At 41.9% G+C, this 19,312-nt stretch overlaps 1 protein-coding gene across 1 annotated transcript in view; it reads left to right on the top strand.

Annotated features, from left to right (window-relative positions):
* Window positions 1-18,384, top strand: part of TIPE3 (TNF alpha induced protein 8 like 3) — a 41,041-nt gene extending 22,657 nt beyond the window's left edge. Inside the window, exon 2 of the mRNA XM_055436887.2 lies at window positions 16,870-18,384. Coding sequence (XP_055292862.1) covers window positions 16,870-17,432 — 563 coding nt within the window. The 3' untranslated portion in view covers window positions 17,433-18,384. The remainder of the gene's footprint in view (window positions 1-16,869) is intronic.
* The last annotated feature ends 928 nt before the right edge of the window (window positions 18,385-19,312 follow it).

The following is a 19,312-nucleotide window of genomic DNA, read 5'->3' as shown; positions in this document are numbered from 1 at the left end:
GAAGAAAGCGAGGAAAAGAAAGCGAGTCGAGTCTTGATTGAGTGCAGAATCAAGACTATCTTATTTTTTTACATCAGTGTTTATATACCCTAAACTAGTACAATTCTAAAGGGGAGTGAACAAAGTCAGCTCAACATTACGTCAGTTTGCCCTTTACAAAACCGGAATGTTTTCTGCATACTTCTCTGTTTATGAGTCTTTTCTATGGTAGATATTAATACATTATCTTCTGGCCTTGGGGCCTATTAACATCTTATGACCTTTTCTTACAAGCTAGGTGAATGCAAAGCTGTTTTTTGTAAGCTATTCTTATTTTTCCACTTGCCTTGAGCTAAACAGAAAACAGAAAAGTTGCAGTCTCATAAGGTAAAGTTGCAGCATAGTAGAAATTTAACACAATGGTCAGTTCTTTCTAGTCACTACACACAAACTCTGCGGCTCCAGTGAGACAGTCTCTGTCTAGCACTTCTGGTTAATATTAACCATTATCTTATTGTTTCTACACTAGGGCTAAACTCTTATTTTTCTAAATTCTAACTATATTAAAAATAATTTCTACATCAAGAGCAAAAACACAGCTAGCAAATGTTGATTCAGTAACAACTTCTAGAATAATATTTTTTATATTTTCTAATAGGGCTTCTTCACCCCCTGAAGGGCTCTGTGCCTATTAGGGCTTTTTGTGTGATCAGGTTCTTTATGCTATTTATGATTAAGGTGTTGTGAGCAGTCATGTGCATTAGTGCCAAGGGCATAAACAAGTTGATTCTATTTGGAAAGAGATCGGGGAAGGCCTTCTGCCTGTGTCACAGAAATTAAGGAGCAGTCAGAAAGATATGCATCAGAAAGACAGATATCATCTTTAAGGTGAGTGCCGGGGCAGCTTTTTGAAATCCCTGAAGTCCTGATCTGCCTTGCTTGTCAGGTCTTCTCCTCATGACCTTGTCATGGGTGGGATCTCGCGTGCTGGCTCCCAGCAATTTTTATAATAAACTTATTAAAGAAAGAAAATATTTTGAGAAACAGCTCCTCAGTCTCCCCTCTTAAAACAAAACAAGGAGAACAGTATTAAAAATTATGCCAGTGGGTGGTGTTTGTCTCTCTAATCCTGAGAGTGATCTACCATTCAGAACGACTACCTACTTTGTGGATGCTCTAGGGAAAGTAATAAAACTCTAAAGATCTTGGATTAAGACTTTAGATTTTAAGCTCTCAAGAGCTTAAAGTAGTTGTTAAATTAAAAAATTATAAGAATGTGCTGTTTTAGGGAATTATTGCTCTTCTACACCAGAAAACATTAAAGAAATTGATTCTTCATTCATCCCTACTTTCAGAAGTCACAAGTGGCTTTTATGGACACATTTTACTAACCCTTCAAAAGGGTTACTAACCCTTGGCTGACATGTACAGTCTCAGAAAACAGAAAAAGAGAAACCAACCCCATCCATTTTATGAGGCTAGTTTACTCTGACATCAAAATAAGACAAGGACTATAATAGAAGAAGGTTATAGACCAGTCTCACCTTTGAGCATAATTGTAAAATGCTGACTGTGATATTTACTAATAGATTTCTACAGTATATTAAATACATGACCAAGTAAAGCAGCTTATCCTAGGAATGCAGTGGTGATTTAAATTAAAAAGTCTGTTAATAATTGGTTAAATTCACATATTAAGAGAGACAAGCCATATGATCATCTCAGTAGGTACAAAGAAAGTGTTGGATAAAATTAGATATATATTTTTACCTTAAACAAAGCCTTAGCAAACTAGGAAGAGAAGGTTCCTTAACTTCATAAGCAGTATCCATCAAAAATCTACAGCAGACAGTATATGTGGTGGGAAATATTAGAAGCAACCCTGTTAAAGTCAGAAATGAGACAGGGATGCCAAATACCACCCTTACTATTCAGTATTGTACTACAGTTTCCTACTAAGGCAATAAGGCAAGAAAATGAAATAGGAGGTAGACGAAAACAATCATTCTGTGCAGGCAATGTAGCTATCCACATTAAAAAATACAAGCAGTGCTACATAAAATATATTAGGACTCAGAACTCAACAAAGTTTTTCAATTAGAGACAAATATACAAGGATCAACGGACATGAATTTGAGCCAACTCCAAGAGATAGTGAAGGACAGAGGAGCCTGACGTGCTGCAGTTCATGGAGGTCACAAAGAGTGGGACACGACTTAGCGACTGAACAACAGCAACAATACAGGAATCAGTTGGGTTCCCTCTCATGCATTATCAATAACCATTTAGAAAATATAGCAGAAAAAAATTACACTTAGAGTAGCAACCAAAACTATATGGTTGCTGCTGCTGCTGCTGAGTCACTTCAGTCGTGTCCGACTCTGTGTGACCCCTTAGATGGAAGCCCACCAGGCTCCCCCGTCCCTGGGATTCTCCAGGCAAGAACACTGGAGTGGGTTGCCATTTCCTTCTCCAATGTGTGAAAGTGAAAAGTGAAAGTGAAGTCGCTCAGTTGTGTCCGACCCTTAGCGATCCCACAGACTGCAGCCTACCAGGCTCCTCCATCCATGGGATTTTCTAGGCAAGAGTACTGGAGTGGCTTGCCATTGCCTTCTCCGAACTATATGGTACCTAGAAGTAAACCTAATGAAAGATATGCAAGAGCTTTATGGGTGCAAGACCTTACTAAAAGACAGAGAAGATACTCTGATTAAATGGAGAGATATATCATGCTAATGAATGGGAAGCTTACTATCATAAACATATCAGTTTACCTCAGATGAATACAAGGTGTTCATTTGGTCAAATGACACTAAAATTCATTTGGAAGCATAAAGGCAAGAATAATCAAAACAATTTTTAAGAAAAATAAAATGGGGGGAACTTCCCTATGGCCAATCAAGACTTACTATGAATAACAGTAATTAAGACAGTGTGGTATTGGTGTTGAAATAGACAAAATGATCAATAGAAGAGAGTAGAACTCTCAGACCTCTGCAATATGGAACTTGATAAGAAAAAGGTGGCCTGGAAGATCAGTATCAGGCAGATGAGCTATTCAATAAATTGAATAAATTATGAGGAGAAAAATATATCTTCTACAGCACCCACAAATAAAATTCCAAATGGATTAAAGACCTTAATGTGAAAAACAAAACCTTAAAACTTTTGGGAAATATATGAGACTCACTTATTGCCTCATGGCAGGAAAGAATTTTTTTTTAACACAAAATAAAAACCACTTCTCTGGTGGCTCAGACGGTAAAGAATCTGCCTGCAATGCAGGAGACTTAGGTTCTATCCCTCGGTCGGGAAGATCCCCTAGAGAAGGGAATGGCAACCCACTCCAGTATTCTTGTCTAGAGAATTCCATGGACAGAGGAGCCTGATGGGCTACAGTCCATGGGGTCACAAAGAGTTGGAGATGACTGAGCTACTAACACTTTCACTTCACTTTCACAAAAACCACTAACCATAAAGGGAAAGACTGATAAATTTAACTATAATAAAAGCTTGAATTTCTATATAGCTGTCCTAAAGGAGATCAGTCCTGGGTGTTCATTGGAAGGATTGATGCTAAAGCTGAAACTCCAATACTTTGGCCACCTCATGCGAAGAGTTGACTCATTGGAAAAGACCCTGATGCTGGGAGGGATTGGGGGCAGGAGGAGAAGGGGACGACAGAGGATGAGATGGCTGTATGGCATCACCGACTCGATGGACATGAGTTTGAATGAACTCTGGGAGTTGGTGATGGACAGGGAGGCCTGGCATGCTGCGATTCATGGGGTCGCAAAGAGTCGGACATGACTGAGTGACTGAACTGAACTGAACTGAACTAAAGACACCATAAACAAAATTAAAGGGTAATGCTACAGACTGGGAGGAGATTTTCACAAGTAATGTGATCAGCAGAGATTTAGAATCCATAATACATAAAAACTCCTACAAATTAACAGGAAAAAGACACACAATCCAATTGGGTGGGAAATGACCATGAAAAGAAAGTGAAAGTTGCTCAGTCGTGTCTGACTCTTTGCAACCCCGTGGACTGTATAGTGTATGGAATTCTCCAGGCCAGAATACTGCAGTGGGTAGCCATTCCCTTCTTCAGGGATCTTCCCAAGCCAGGGATCAAACCCAGGTCTACCACAGGCAGATACTTTACCAGCTGAGCCACCGGGGAAGCGGGAAATGACTATATGAATAAGCAATTCACAGATGAGAAAGACCTAAATACCCAATATACACAAAATATATTGACTCTCAGTGACAATCAGGGAAATGCATATTAAAATGAGATACCATTTTGTTCTTAACAAATTGGCAAAAATTTTAAATGTGGATTATCTGAAGTGTTGATGAGGAAGTGGATCCACAGGAAATTCATACACTGCGGCTGGGAGTGAAAATTAGTGCAATCTTGCTGGAAGCAATTGGCAGCTATGGTGGAGGATCTGGAAGAGCTGGCCTAGGTTTAGAACCCAGGAGGCTATTGTGTGTGTGCACAAGGAGATGCGACTTACCTTCTTACAGAAAGTGGAAATAATGTAAATGCCCATCAACATGAAACATGGATATAGAATATATTCGTGTAAGCAATGAAATGACTAATTAGATCAATCGTGCAAGAATGAGGTTGAATGAAGAAATGCAGAAGGATCTGTGTAATGTTATACCTTCGTCTGAAGTTTAAAAACACTGAATAGTATAATGCTGATGTGTGCATACTCATGAGGTAAACATAAAAACATGGATGAGAAAAAGACACATGGACTTCTGACACTGCAGTTAGATCTGAGGAGAGAGAAGGGAAACAAAGTTGAAAACAAAGAGGGCTTCATCTCCCTATGTCTTTGAGGGCAAAATATTAAGATTTGTTCCATCTGTGTGGTGACCATACAAGTAGAGTTTGTTATATTATCTTCCGTTTTGTCTATATATTTGAAATGCTCCATGAAATGCTCCATTAAAAAATTAATTCTTCTGAGGAGAAAACCAGCTCAATCTCCATGTTAAAGTGAGCAGTAATTCAAAAAAGTCTTTAATTGGTGTTTATCACCTCATGAGTGGCAGGTTAGTGTGGCAGGTTGAAGCACAAGACTCTAAGGCAGCCCGAATCCAACTCTGCCACTTCCTAAATGGTACATTTAAATAGCTACTGATCCTCATTTTGCAGTGGTTTCCTTGTATGTAAAATGATGATGATGGTGGTGATCAGTGCCTGCGTGTTAAATTGTTGCAAGGATACGATGAGTTACTGTGCATAATGCACTACATACATAGACTCTATTTTTATTATTTTATTATGCCTGAGTATGACCTGCTGTTCAGGGAAACACACCAGTTATTTGTTAGATGCCAGAGAGATTGGGGGAGGGGTGAATAAGCTTTGCTTAAAGAAATCATATATCATAGGTGTTGTTTTTAGTGATGGTTGCTCTTCTACTGCAGTGAGACAAAAATATCTCAGATCTCCAAAATTAACCTGTTGAGTTGGAGATGATTCACCACACACACACACACCCCCCACCCCAGTGACTTCACAAGTATCTGCTTCAGTTAGTTCTGTTAAGTAAAATTGTCACTCATTCACTTTTCAGAGCTAGATATAAAATCAATATGAAAAACAAAGCCAGTATGCAACTCTGTTCAAATATATAGAATGCCCTCTCAAAATGAAAGCTACATCTACCTTCAAGTTTTGATGACTAGGTAGTATTGTTCTGTCACATCATAAGACTGGCTTTTTTTGGATAATATTTTTAAAAAATGATGAAATGTAAATCTCAGTGCTAGATGATGATTTTAATTGAGACCTATTTAATTTCTCAAATAAGTGAGAAATCACAGTCATTAGGGAACCAGGGACAATTTTCTAAAAGCAGATGCAGGGAGGCAAAGATTGCAGGCTTTGTCTAGAGTTGATTTGACTCAACTTCAGCTGTCTTACATACTAGTCTCATAGTTTTAAATGAATTACCTACATCTGCTCTTCCTCAGTTTCCTCATCTATAAAATAGGACTCACAGTCTTCCTTTTGCAGCCCTTTTGTGAGGATCAAATACATAGTATATCCTACCTGGGGTACATAGTCTCTGCTTGTAGTTAACATTATCTCTGACATGATTATTAATTGAGTTGCTAATTCCTCAGTGCTGATGGGTGGGTGGATCGGGGGCGTCTAAGAAAGTGAGATAATGAGCTGGAAGAGCTTACAGCTGACCCTGCCAGATTTTTTCACCTGAAATGACGTTATTTCAAGGCCCAGGGATTTTTTTTCTTTTTTTGTAAATGAAAAAGTCTTCATCTTGAAGGTCATTAAATGCTGCCTTTTAAGTGTACTTATTCAGTGTAAGGTATTGCAACAGTCTGAATCTGCTTTCCCATGAAGCCACCTTCTTTTGTTTACCATTGCTCTCATATATTCTTTCTCAGCACCCTAAAACATCCAATATAGCTAGGAAATTTCATCATGTCTGGTTCCCCCAAAACACTCAAATCCTCATTCCTGATTGCTAGATGAATGAATCTCTAGGACTGAGCAGCCACCCAGGGCAAAGCGAAAGTCTGTGGCTGTTCCCAGGCCTTAGCCAAGGGCAAGATTTTAAGGGCATCCCTTCCCTGGTGGCTCAGATGTTAAAGAATTTGCCTGTAATGCAGGAGACCCAGGTTTGATCCCTGGGTTGGGAAGATCCCCTAGAGAGGGGAATGGCTACCCAAACCAGTATTCCTGCCTGGAGAATTCTATGGACAGAGAAGCCTGGCAGGCTACAGTCCATGAGGTCTCAAAGAGTGTGACACGATTGAGCAAATAACACTTCACTTTCTTTCAAGCCCAAGCTAGAGGCAGAGACTCTGTGTGGGTTAAGACGGGCTATTGTGACACCCTCTCCTCTGCATTTGGTTGTCTCTGACAAATCAATCCTTCCTCCTTCCACCCTCCACCTCAATCCTTTGTACCCAAACCTACCTGTCACTTCCTACCCTCATTTTAAAATAATCCGTTTTCTTGGTGGGGAGGTGGACCATGAAATAGGAGAGAAGCCCTAGGAGGGCTACAATGCGGCTCTGATGTGATCCCCAGTAAGCACTGAATAGAGACTACATTTTAACGAGGAATTTGCATTTTAAAGGAAGAACCTATTTATCCCCCAGGATCTTTAATTGGCTAATTATTTAAAGAAGCTAGGTCTTTTCACTGTCAGCTGCTTGATGGATGGGGACTGGGTCTGAATGGAGAAATGGGAAGCTCAGGGTAGAACATGTCAAGCTGGAGATGTCGACTGTACAGGCTCGTGTGACCATCTCCTCCCAGGTACCCCCCGGAACCCCTAGAACTCAGCATGCTCAGGCCTGACGTCTTCCTCCCCACACACGCTCTCCCAGATGCCTGTTTGAGTTGGTGGTGCCTTAATGTCCCCCACCCCACGTCTCCCAAGCTAGAAGAAGCACTCAGCCTCACCCCTGACTCATCCATCTCCCCCAAAGTCACCCAGGCTGTTCTTTATTGCCTCTTACCCTCACCCACAGTACAAGCTAAGATCAAAATCACAATGTGTCTGTCTTGCTGGGCTTCCCAGGTGGCGCTGGTGGTAAAGAACCTGCCTGATAAAAGGTAGGAGAGGAGATGTAAGAGACGCAGGTTTGATCTCTGGGTCGGGAAGATCCCCTGGAGGAGGACATGGCAACCCACTCCAGTATTCTTGCCTGGAGAATCCCCATGGACAGAGGAGCCTGGCGGGCTACAGTCCATAAGGTTGCACAGAGTCGGACACAACTGAAGCGACTTAGCACTCAGCACTCAGTGTCTTGCAAATTGCCATGGCTTCCTACTGCCTTGGGGGATATCTTGAGGCAAGTACAAGTATATGAAATCCATACTTCAAATACTCTTACTAGAATTGTTGAAATTTTTATAACTCATTTCTTGTCTGATCTGATTTGCTCATTACTTTTACCTTATAATTTGGCTGCGGAAAACCTCTTGTGATGAGGAAGATGATCATCAGCTCTGTCATGTTGTTGCTACTCACTTGTGATGGTATGACTGGTGTATTGTCTTCAGGCCTCAGTTTTGTTTCTTGCAAGAATCTTTTGAAATCATTGGTCCATTTCATAATGGTTAGCTTGCTGCTGCTTCTGCTAATTCACTTCAGTCGTGTCCGACTCTGTGCGACCCCATAGACGAAAGCCCACCAGGCTCCCCCGTCCCTGGGATTCTCCAGGCAAGAACACTGGAGTGGGTTGCCATTTCCTTCTCCAATGCATGAAAGTGAAAAGTGAAAGTGAAGTCGCTCAGTCGTGTCCGACTCTTAGCGACCTCATGGACTGCAGCCTACCAGGCTCCTCCGTCCATGGAATTTTCCAGGCAAGAGTACTGGAGTGGGGTGTCATTGCCTTCTCTGAATGGTTAGTTTAGTCAGAACTAAATAATATAAGCAGTAAGTCTATTTAACCAAACACACATAAACATATGCCAAAGTAAGCCAAAACTGCTGAAATGGAACAAAGAAATGAGAGATACACACTAAATACTTCCCCACCCCCTGGGGATTAGGGGGATCTTCTCCTCTTTTCTTAGACTGCCACACACCTGTGGGTCCCAGGGTCAGCCTGAATGTTAAATATTAGTAAGGCTTAATCTATCTCATTAGAAAACAAGGAAACAGAAATAAAATTCTAATGTTCTCATTTTTCACACCCCTTCATGGTGCCTGGTGGAGGCTGCTGCCCTTCCAAGCCATGGTGACCCACCCATGGGACCCACAAGCTGCTTGCTTCTTACTGCAGGTGGTGGAAATTTGGAGACCTTGGGTCTTCTCATGGGCCTCCCAGGTGGCTCAAGTGGTAAAGAATCTGCCTGCCAGTAAAGGAGATGCAGGAGATGCGGGTTTGATCCCTGGGTCAGGAAGATCCCCTGGAGGGGGAAATGGCAACCTGTTCCGTATTCTTGCCTGGAAAATCCCATGGACAGAGGTGCCTGGTGGGCCATAGTCCATGGGGTAGCAAAGAGTTGGACATGACTGAGCTACTGAGCATGCATGCACGCAGAGGTGAGCCCAGGGGCTCTGTCCTCAAGGCAGGAGAACATGACTAGTGTAATCAACTTTTCTGGGTGCCTGTGCGGGTGAGCAGAAGATGGGTGCTCATCGTGAAAGGTCACATTCAGAGCAGTTTGTGGGGCTGCTCCGTCTCGAGGAGACTTGCTCATATTTCCAACAGCTAAACTGGGAGATGGGGATTGACATATACACACTATTATATATAAAATAGATAACTAATAAGGACCTACTGTAAAGCACAAGGAATTCTACTCAGTACTCTGTAATGACCTATATGAGAAAAGAATCTAAAAAAAGATTGGCCATATGTATGTGGATAACTGATTCACTTTGCTGTACACCTGAAACTAACAACATTATAAATCAACTACACTCAAATAAAGCAAACAAAACAAAACAAAAACCCAATGAAGTGTAAGTGACTGAGCGCCAGAAACCTGGACAACCACAAATCACCCTCTGCCCAGGCCTTACCCCCTCCTCATGCCCTGGGGACTCCCCTCCCCCCTTCCTTGGACTCTGGGCCTCCTACTTTGACAGATGGTGCTTATTAAGCACCACAGATTGTTTTTCTCATGGTACCCCTAACTTCTACTTAACAATTTTTAGCCTACTGTCTTCCTTGCCATTTTCCTAAGCTATTTACGGAAGTGAAGTGAGATCGTGTGAGCGCTGGGTATTACAGATTATTTTATAATTTTGACACAGCTAACCATACAGCCATACATGTTTTACACACACTCTTTAATCAGAAGTAGAGAAGTTACCAAGTCCTGAGAGTAAGAAGAAAAGAGCCGAGTCTGTCCCCCAGCCCCTCTCTGCCACAGCACATCCTGGGTTGATGCTCAAGAGCTCTTCTCTGGGCTGTAGCTGACAGCTGAGAGCCTGTCATCTTTCATAACCATCATTTATTTTTCCCAGAATGTATCACCTTGCTCTTACCATGCTGAAGCTCATCTGCCTCTTTTCTGCCCACTTACCCTTCCTACTGTTTATCACCACCAGCTTGGCATTTCACCATCCAGGAGAGCTTAGTGTTTCTAGAAATGTGGAAACATCACTTGTGCTACAGCTAAACATCATTTATAGAAGCATCAGCTCAGACTGGCCCCAACACTTTTCCATGCAGTAAAGGGTCCACTCAAATTACCTTTTGCATTCTCTCTTCAAACTAGTTCACTCCCATTGCCACGCCATTCTCCCAACAGAGTTCTGGTATTTCTCCTTTCCTTGTAATATTCCAAGGGTGCTTATTCTCAGAGCACTGACTTCATAATCTTTTTATTTGAGCTCCTTTATCAATCTTGGTTTAAGGAAGCTCCTGTTTTTTCTACAAGGATGGACTTTGCAGCTTTATCAGCCTCATCTCCTTGTGCTAGTCACAGAAGCTGCATAATCACCTTTCTATTTCCATTCTCAGAGATTTTCAGGTACTGTGAACAATCCATTACTTTTCATGGCTGGGGAATGGGTACTGTTGTTTAAACGTGATTAAGAGAATTATCACTGGCTAAAAGAGCCTTTATAAGGCTTGTATGCAGGAAAAAGAGAATAATTTTTGCCATGACATAGCCTAGATCTTCTTGGTGTTTCCCCCAAACAAACACATGCACACTAGTTTGACCTGTTTTCCCAGGTATTCCCAGGGCACTCCTGACCTTGGCTTCCAGAGTTCACACTCTTCCTCTCAGTCTGCAATGCTTCTCCCTGGTGAGTCGCCAACATGGTCCCTCTGCAAAAGACGGAGAGAGAAGGATGGATGGAAGGAAACAAATCCAGGATTTCCACAGGCAAAAAGTCTGTCCCAAAGCAATTATCCTCCAATTAAAAATAAATCGGAAAAAAAAAGTCTGCCCCCGACCCCCGAGCCCTCCCTTGGTGCACACACTCTCCCTTGAATCATGTGCCTGTTGGAAAGAGTATTGGCTCTCCAGCCCTCCTCCTGGGAGTTGATAGAGTTGACCAGATTGGTGTCTTGATGCTATTTCATCAAATAATCAAACTACAGAGGTATCTTTACTATAGGACTTTTCAGAGCCTTTAATAAGCTGTCTGGGGTGGCACAACATCAAAAGCCAGCCACAATATATAGTCATCTACAAACTCATTTAGCTGACCACAGAACCTTCTCCCCTCAACTTCTGACAGGACCAGTGTTCTGTAAGATACATGTTGGGGCATGCCGTGATTGGTGGGTCCTACCTTCAGTAGGTCGAATCATGCTAAATGTTAGGGAGCTTGTGATTGCTGGCCCTCCTTCTAAAGATTTTACTACTGACAGTTTGGAGTGGGGTGTGGGAATCTGCTTGGTTGCTGGTTTTTTCTTAAAGCTTCTCTTATTATTCAATGATCCGTAATCCCTCTGCTCTAACCTCTTGATTGTTAGGCTTCAGAGATTCAATACCTGTGAACCTCCTGAGGGCTCAGCATAGAAGCTTGTACCACAAGTCCCTCTGTAGGTAAATAACACGTTCTTTTACAAGAGAAACGGCTGAGAACATATGTGGGAAACCACCCAAGGCCTTTGTGATTTGGGGGAAATTGCTGGCCTGCTTCAGTGACTTTAGAAACCACCTCCTGATATTGTAGCCATCCCCACCTATTCACATTCAAGTCCACCTTCAGAGCCCAGAGCTTCCACCAGCTGTTCTCACTCATGCCAATTTGGGCTGTTTCACGTGTTAAAGTATTTTGTTTCATTTGTCTCTACCTTGCCTCCCTGCAGGACCATATTCAGAGTTGGACCCAATTAAATATTGGGGAAAGAGGGGAGGACATCCCCCACGGCACTTCTACAGAGTTGAACAAAGAGTAAATGCTCAGTAATTGCAGAGAAACCAAGGGACAAAAGAAACCTTGACCCAAAAGAGACCAAAAAAGGTTAAGGTTGACTCTAGAATTAAAAAGCAAGTAGAGAAGTGTGGTATGTGTGGTAACAAGAGTAAGCATCTTACCCTGCTGAGATGATAGCAACTTCAACATTGTTCTTCATTTTTTTAGGTCAATGATCTATGTATCATTAGTGGCTTAGGAAGAGGGTAACCAACTTGTCCCAATTTGCCTGGACTTTTCAAATTTTAGCACCAAAAGTCCACCATACAGGAAACCCCTCAGTCCTGGCAACTCAGGGCAGTTGGTCACTGTACTCAAAAAACAGAGTTTGGTAACTAGATAAAACTGGGAAATGCTTTACCACACTCTGGGCTTCCTTAGTGGCTAAAGTGATAAAGAATCCACCTGCCAAGCAGGAGACATGGGTTCAATCACTGGGTTGGGAAGATGACCTAGAGAAGGAAATGGCAACCCACTCCAGTATTCTTGCCTGGAAAGTCCAATGGACAGAGGAGCCTAATGAGTCCATGGGGTCAAAAGAATGATAGAACTTAGTGACTAAACAATAAGAACATTTCCACACTCTTCTTACCTGAATTAGTTTCCTACAGCTGCTATAACAAATTACCACAAACTCAGTGATTTAAGATTATATAAATTTATCGTCACACAGCTTTGGAGATCAGACATCCTGAATGAGTTTTACAGATCTGAAAACCAATGTGTCAGCAGGGCTTCATTTTTTCTCTAGGGGGTAATCTGTTCCCTTGCCCATTTCAACTTCTAGAGGCTGCCTGTGTTCCTTGACTGAGGCAGTTCTCTCTCCCATCTTTGAAGTCAGACTTTACATCCCTTTGATCCTCTGCGCCCATCATCAAGTCTTTTTTCTGACTCTCTCCCGCTTTCATTTATAGAGTCTTGTAATTGCATCAGGCTTACTGGCTAATCCAAGGTCATTTCTCCATCTCCAAATTCTTAACTTAGTCATATCTATGAAGTCTATTTTACCAGGTAAGGTAGTACATGCACAGATTCCAAGACTAGGATGCGGACACTTTGGGGGGTTACTATTCTACCAATTATACCCACCCCTCTCTGACAGCTGATAAAACACCTTAATGTATTAAATATTTTTAAAGTCTCATAGGAAAGAAATCTGTTTAATATTGCTTAACCTAGTGTTTTCCAAACCTTTTTGATCAAGAAATTCTTTATTCAGGAAGTATTATTCTAAGTAAAATAAGTCAGAGAAAGACAAATACTGTATGATACCCATTATACATGGAATCTAAAAAATACAACAAACTAGTGAATATAACAAAAAAGAAGCAGACTCCCAGATACAGAGAACAATCGGTTACCATAGTAACCTGCTTCCTCGGGAGAGGGAAGGAGGAGGGACAAAATAGGGGTGGGGGATTAACAGGTATAGACTATTATGTATAAAATAAGCTACAAGGATATATTGTACAACACAGGAAACTTAACCAATATTTTATAATTAAGGAGTAAAACCTTAAAAAAAAAAAAAGAAACTCTTTATTCCTCTGAAAAGAACAGCAGTTAACATCTCATAGAACAACACTGCTCTTACAAAAGAGCAGGATTCAAATTGGTGTGTGCACCATGCAGAGTCCAGAAACTTTCCATGCGATGAGCAGATGAGAAGAGTTTTGAGGGAATTGATATCTAAGTCCAACTCCTCTTTCTCACTTCAATACTCTTCTAAATTCAACTATCAGAACAACAGTCTGAGGTCAAAGCACAGTGAACGTTCTTTCTTTCCACTGGTTCAGTCATGGAGTTCCCACCCATAAAGAATCTTATTGGAACAAATATCAATACATTTCACTCAGGTGCAAAACCTGGTCAAACAAAGTGATGACTTGCCCCTACTAATTTCACTTGGAGGTACATGTCCAATAAAACTACTTTTTATGTTTAATATTTATAACAGTTTAATACTTCTACCCAAAATAATTAGAATGATAATTTCTTAAGGAATTTTTTTAAGGATTGGAGATTTTGATCACTAGAATTATCTTTTAATTTAAATTTCAGTTTTTATGTATCCTTTGGTTATAGAGAATTACCATGGCTTGATTGAATAAAACATTTTCAAGCATAAAAACAGATATTAAGTTAAAGTTCTCTAGATGTCATACAATTTTAAGTAGAAAAAAGAACAATGTAGCAGCTCTCATTTTTAAGGGAGAGTTTGCTCCTATCATTTTCAAATGGAAAATAATGGATGTTATATCACTGTGGTGTGTGGTATGTGTTGTGTACACTGGATACTTTTAAAAGCATAACACATTGATTTTAAAGTATCAATATTTAAAATATCTAGACATGTAATCGATTTTGAAATTATAACTGTTTAACCATAAGGTCAAAAATACTTGCTATCAAGTTAAAAAATATGCAAGGAGGTACTCGCTTTTCAAAATTCTTATGGGGATATAAGAGCAAAAGGTGTGATGACCCTTGCTCTGGGAAAAACTATTAGGAACGCTAGTGGTAAAAAAACAGGGTTTGGAATCTGGCTAGCAAGAAAGCCTTGGTAAAAACATCAGCTTCCCGCAGCTCTCGGGGATAAAGCCATGAAGTGCCTGGCTCAGAGCCAGTGTTCCCTCATTCAACAATAGCTGCCAAGGGCCACCTGGGTCCAGTGGGCCCACTGAGTCCAGTGGGGCTTAGACACAAAACCCTGCTCCCATAGAGCTTGTATTCCAGCAGACATATAGTTAGTTGGTCAGTTGCTTCTGTGCTGCATTTCTAGAGTGCTTCTTCAAATATCTTCTCAATTTGGGGGAACTGTGTCTACAAAGAAATGACTCACTTTTTGATATTCCAGAACAGATCCATCTGGATTCCATTGTTTCCCAACAGAATAACCACCTAAGGAGGCATACACTTATTTTGGTGACAGAGCCAAAGCTTAAAAGTCTTTAAGTTTCTCCTGTGGAATTGACTTAAAAGCATGCAGCATAATCTTTTAAATATCCTTAATGCTGGTAAATATTTGTATGAGGAGGAGGAATGTGATGTTTTGGGAACAAAGGTTATCTACACAAAGGTCTGATGACCATGGTAGATGATCGGACTGGGCAGGAATATTATTTGTCTCCAGCTCTGGAAGGGCATTACTCTCACAGTAAGGAAAAGTCAAAAATTGATGTTTCTTCCCTTCACACTGAGGCTGAAGGGAAAATCCTGGCTGTGTCAAGTTCACTTGCTCTAAAGTTACTTGAAGAATCTATGTTTTCAGACATTCAGGAGAGCCTCCTGGGGCCATGGGAGACCATGATGCCTGCTTCTTTAGTTCTACTGATCCCACTTTAGTGACCCCACTCCAGGCCATGCCCCTGGGGCTGACAGCTGGAAGAGGTCCGTGAGCAGGAGTAGCTGTCCTGGGAAAACCCAGGGCTGAGCTGGGAGGGAAGGAGCCAATCCATGAGGGGGCATACAGGTGGAGGAAGAGCTGGGGCCTGTGTCTGAATTGTGTTTGAGGTATTTACTGAGTCCATGTTTATGAGACTTATGCACCCAGGGATTAATGGCATTCCATTGGGGGGATGAATCCAGGGTCAGCAGAGGGGGTGGGATTGAGATGGGGAGGGGCCAGAGAGGACTGCAAAAGCTGGTGTGTGTGGCCATCTGTCTGTCCATGCTGCCTGTCACTTCCATGTAGCCACAGAGTGCTGGAAAAGAACTCTTGGGATCCTTGAGGGCCCTCAGTTCTCAAAGGGAAATTTATTCTGCAGAACTTCTCTAGCAGTTAACTTAACAAATGCCATTCCCTCCCTGTGCCCAGAACTGAGCTAGGCGCTGTGGGAGATGCTGTCTCTGTCCTCAGGCAACTTGACTCTCCTTGGGAAGATAAGACTGATACACATACATACTGTTGAATGAAGATGGCCAGTGGGTTTCATTTCATATACCAGTTTCAGCTAACTGGTAACTTCATGGAGTATTCCATCCAATCTAAGAACCCATCAATTATAAGAGGCCATTTTATATGCTTTTAAGAAAGAAGAAAATGTTTCCAATTAAATTACAAATTATTGCTTTCTTACTGCTTAGAGTTTTGTGTCCAATTTATTAGAAGATTCTTTTTAGACTTACTTATACATAGTGTTATTTCCTTTCACATATATTGTTCTCATTCATTCATAGAGTGGAAAGTATGGGAAATAAACTGGGTTTGGTTTTTCTACGTTTCCTCACATTCAGGGTACTACTTGGCTGAAGCATCTTTGCTCGGAGCATTGATGTCTGTGTTTCCCACACAGTGTAGTTCTTTGTCATCAAGAGCATTGGTGAGGCAACATTTCTTTCAAGAGTACTCATGACTTTTATTTCAAATCTCTGTCTCCTATTGTGTAAATTGATGCACACACAGGTAATGCAACCACAGCATAACTACCATCTGGCAACAGTGACTATAAGACAGATCACTATTTCCAAGATATCAAATGTGAAAAAAATACATCTTAGACTCAATGAATATGGATTCTAAGACTAAGTCAAAAAACACTCCCATGATTAACCACCCAGGTCTGTCCTAGGAATGGGGTTGGCACTGGTGCTACATTCTTATCATTAAGCAGTAATTTCCTCCTGTAAATTTGCAAAACTGAATGGTTTCCATTACAATAATTATTGTAGAGAGTTCTCCATGAGCAAATAGATTCAAGGAGGCTTTCTGCATGAAGTAGGTCAAAAGGATGAGATCTGGCCTGGACACGCGAAGACCATGTCCAGAAAGGAAAAAGGACAATTTAAAAGGTTCAAGAAGGTAAACAGGCATATCATGTGGCAAGGACAGTGGAGTAACCAGGCTAGGGTGGGGTTTCATAAAATAGTCATGGGTTATGAAGGCATGAATTTTTGCCCTCAGAACGTAAGTTCAAGTTAGTATATTTCACTTGTAGAAACCTAATCAAAGGTTCTCCTATTTATATAACTTTTATTTCTTTTCTTACCATAGGTCCTGATGTTTTTAGTTCAAAGAACCTTGCCCTTCAAGCCCAGAAGAAGATTCTGAGCAAAATAGCCAGCAAAACTGTGGCCAACATGCTGATTGATGATACCAGCAGCGAGATCTTTGATGAGCTCTACAAAGTCACCAAAGAGCATATACATAACAAGAAGGAAGCCCACAAGATCATGAAAGACTTAATCAAGGTGGCAATCAAAATCGGGATCCTCTACCGGAACAACCAGTTCAGCCCAGAGGAAGTTATTATAGTGGAGAAGTTTAGGAAGAAGCTGAACCAGACCGCCATGACCATCGTCAGCTTCTATGAGGTGGAGTACACCTTCGATCGGAACGTGCTCTCCAAGCTCCTACACGAGTGCAAGGACCTGGTGCATGAACTGGTGCAGCGACACCTGACACCCAGGACCCACGGGCGCATCAATCATGTCTTCAACCACTTTGCCGATGTGGAGTTCCTCTCCACCCTTTATAGCCTTGATGGAGACTGTAGGCCCAACCTCAAGAAGATCTGTGAGGGAATCAACAAACTGATAGATGAAAAAGTCCTTTGAATGCCTTCCCTCCTCCTGGACTTCTCTGCATTCATGTTACAGCACCCACCGTGTTCCACATGAGAATCAGGAAACAAGAAAAAACCCTTGTCAAAGATGTCTATGTCTGTTTTGTTCATCCCTCTGATGTTGATGCTAGATTGAGCTCAGGTGTGTTTATCCTCTGAGCTATCTGCTGAGGTATGTACTTAAAATCTCCTTTGTTTGCAAGCCCAAAGGACATGTTATCTCTCCTGAGCAGAAAAGCTGCCCTGCTCACCAGGTTGGGCCCAGTTCACCTTGTGGAGTGGAAGGAGCCCTGGACCAGGGGTCAGAGTACATAGATTTGGTTCCCAAATCCATCAGTTATGACTTTGTTCTCTGGATCCTGGAACCATTGTGCCTACCTGCATACCTCCCGGGGTTGCTGTGAGGATCAAGTGAAACTATGTTCATGCTTTTAATAACTCTAATATGAGGTCTTACTAGTTTCTCTTTGGCATGTTGTGGGGATCAACCTGGATCTAGACTATCAGGCAGTGGAGAAAAGAACAATAGTTTCTAATGGGCTGGGTTTGCAATCTGTGTCAAGATGTGCTGTTTCAAATACACAATTTCATTTATAAAAATGAATCCAAAGGTGTGAAAAAGTATAGCAGCAAAGTGGAAAAATGTTTTTCAAGTCTTAGATTTGCAGGTTTATGGTCCTGCAGAGGGGAACTTTCTGGGGGGGTGGGGGAGGAGAGAGAGAATTTCCCACCCACGAGGCAGAAGCAGAGAAGAACTGTGCTCACCCTGCTCCTGCAGGACGGGCCTTCCCCATCTAAGGGGCACATCAAAGAGGCACAGGGAAGGTTTATCCCAGCATGCACAGGAGAGTTGGGCTGAACGAACCCCTGTCTGTCTTTCTTGGTCTTTCACAGTCATTTTGTGCTGTTTATTCTGGTTTGTTAATAAATTGGAATTATCCTTCAAACAAGAGGTTTTTGAGTTGTGATTCAAAAATCAGATTCCTTGGAGTTTGATATGGTGTTAAGAATGATGGGATTGAAAGGAGGAAGAAAATAAAGAGTAAGAGCTTTGCACTCAGACCCTAAGGGAAAGTAGCCCCTGGGGGAGCAGGTATAGGCTGAGAACTGTGCCCCTGCTCAGTGGGGAGCTAGTTATGGACATTGTGACCTCCTTCCCCGTGTGTCTTAAATCCTCACTTTCACACAAAGTATTTAATACCTTATAATGTTGTCTGGAGGACATCACCTTAAGAGACTTGCCCATCCAGCATCACCTCGGTCCTGTTATGCTTCTCTGGTATCTGATAATAATGCAAAAATACTACATTAGCTCAAGTCCCATGATTCATGCCCACCCCATGGCCTCTCTCTGGCAGGAGCATAAAGAGATGGTTTGTGGGCGAGTGTGAAAAGATGGCAGCTGAACCTACTGTGGCCATTCAACCCCAACTGGCTCCCATGTCAACATCAGTATAAAGCATCTGGTTAAGTTCTTCAGCCACCAGCACTCAAAATTAGTTCATAGGAAAGATGTCTAGTGGGTAATAGGGAATAGGTAAGTCAGCCCCTGTCTTCCCGTTTGACAAACGTGGCTCAGCCCCTCTTCATAGTTCCAAACAGTGATGTCCTGTGCACATTTGGGCTGGGGAGGCCATTGGTCATTTAGGCAGTGCCAGTGGAAGGGCTTCCCTGGAGGCTCAGTCAGTAAAGAATCCACCTGCAATGCAGGAGACCTGGGTTCGATCCCTGGGTCAGGAAGTTCCCCTGGAGGAGGGCATGGCAACCCACTCCAGTATTCGTGCCTGGAGAATCCTATGGACAGAGGAGCTTGGTGGGCTACAGTCCATGGGGTCGCAAAGAGTTGGACATGACTGAGCGACTAAGCACAGC

Source organism: Moschus berezovskii, chromosome 9, assembly GCF_049115385.1.
Source record: "Moschus berezovskii isolate FMDL1 chromosome 9, NW_MosBer_1.0, whole genome shotgun sequence".
Lineage (NCBI taxonomy): Eukaryota > Metazoa > Chordata > Mammalia > Artiodactyla > Moschidae > Moschus > Moschus berezovskii.
This window is presented reverse-complemented; position numbering and strand designations above follow the sequence as displayed.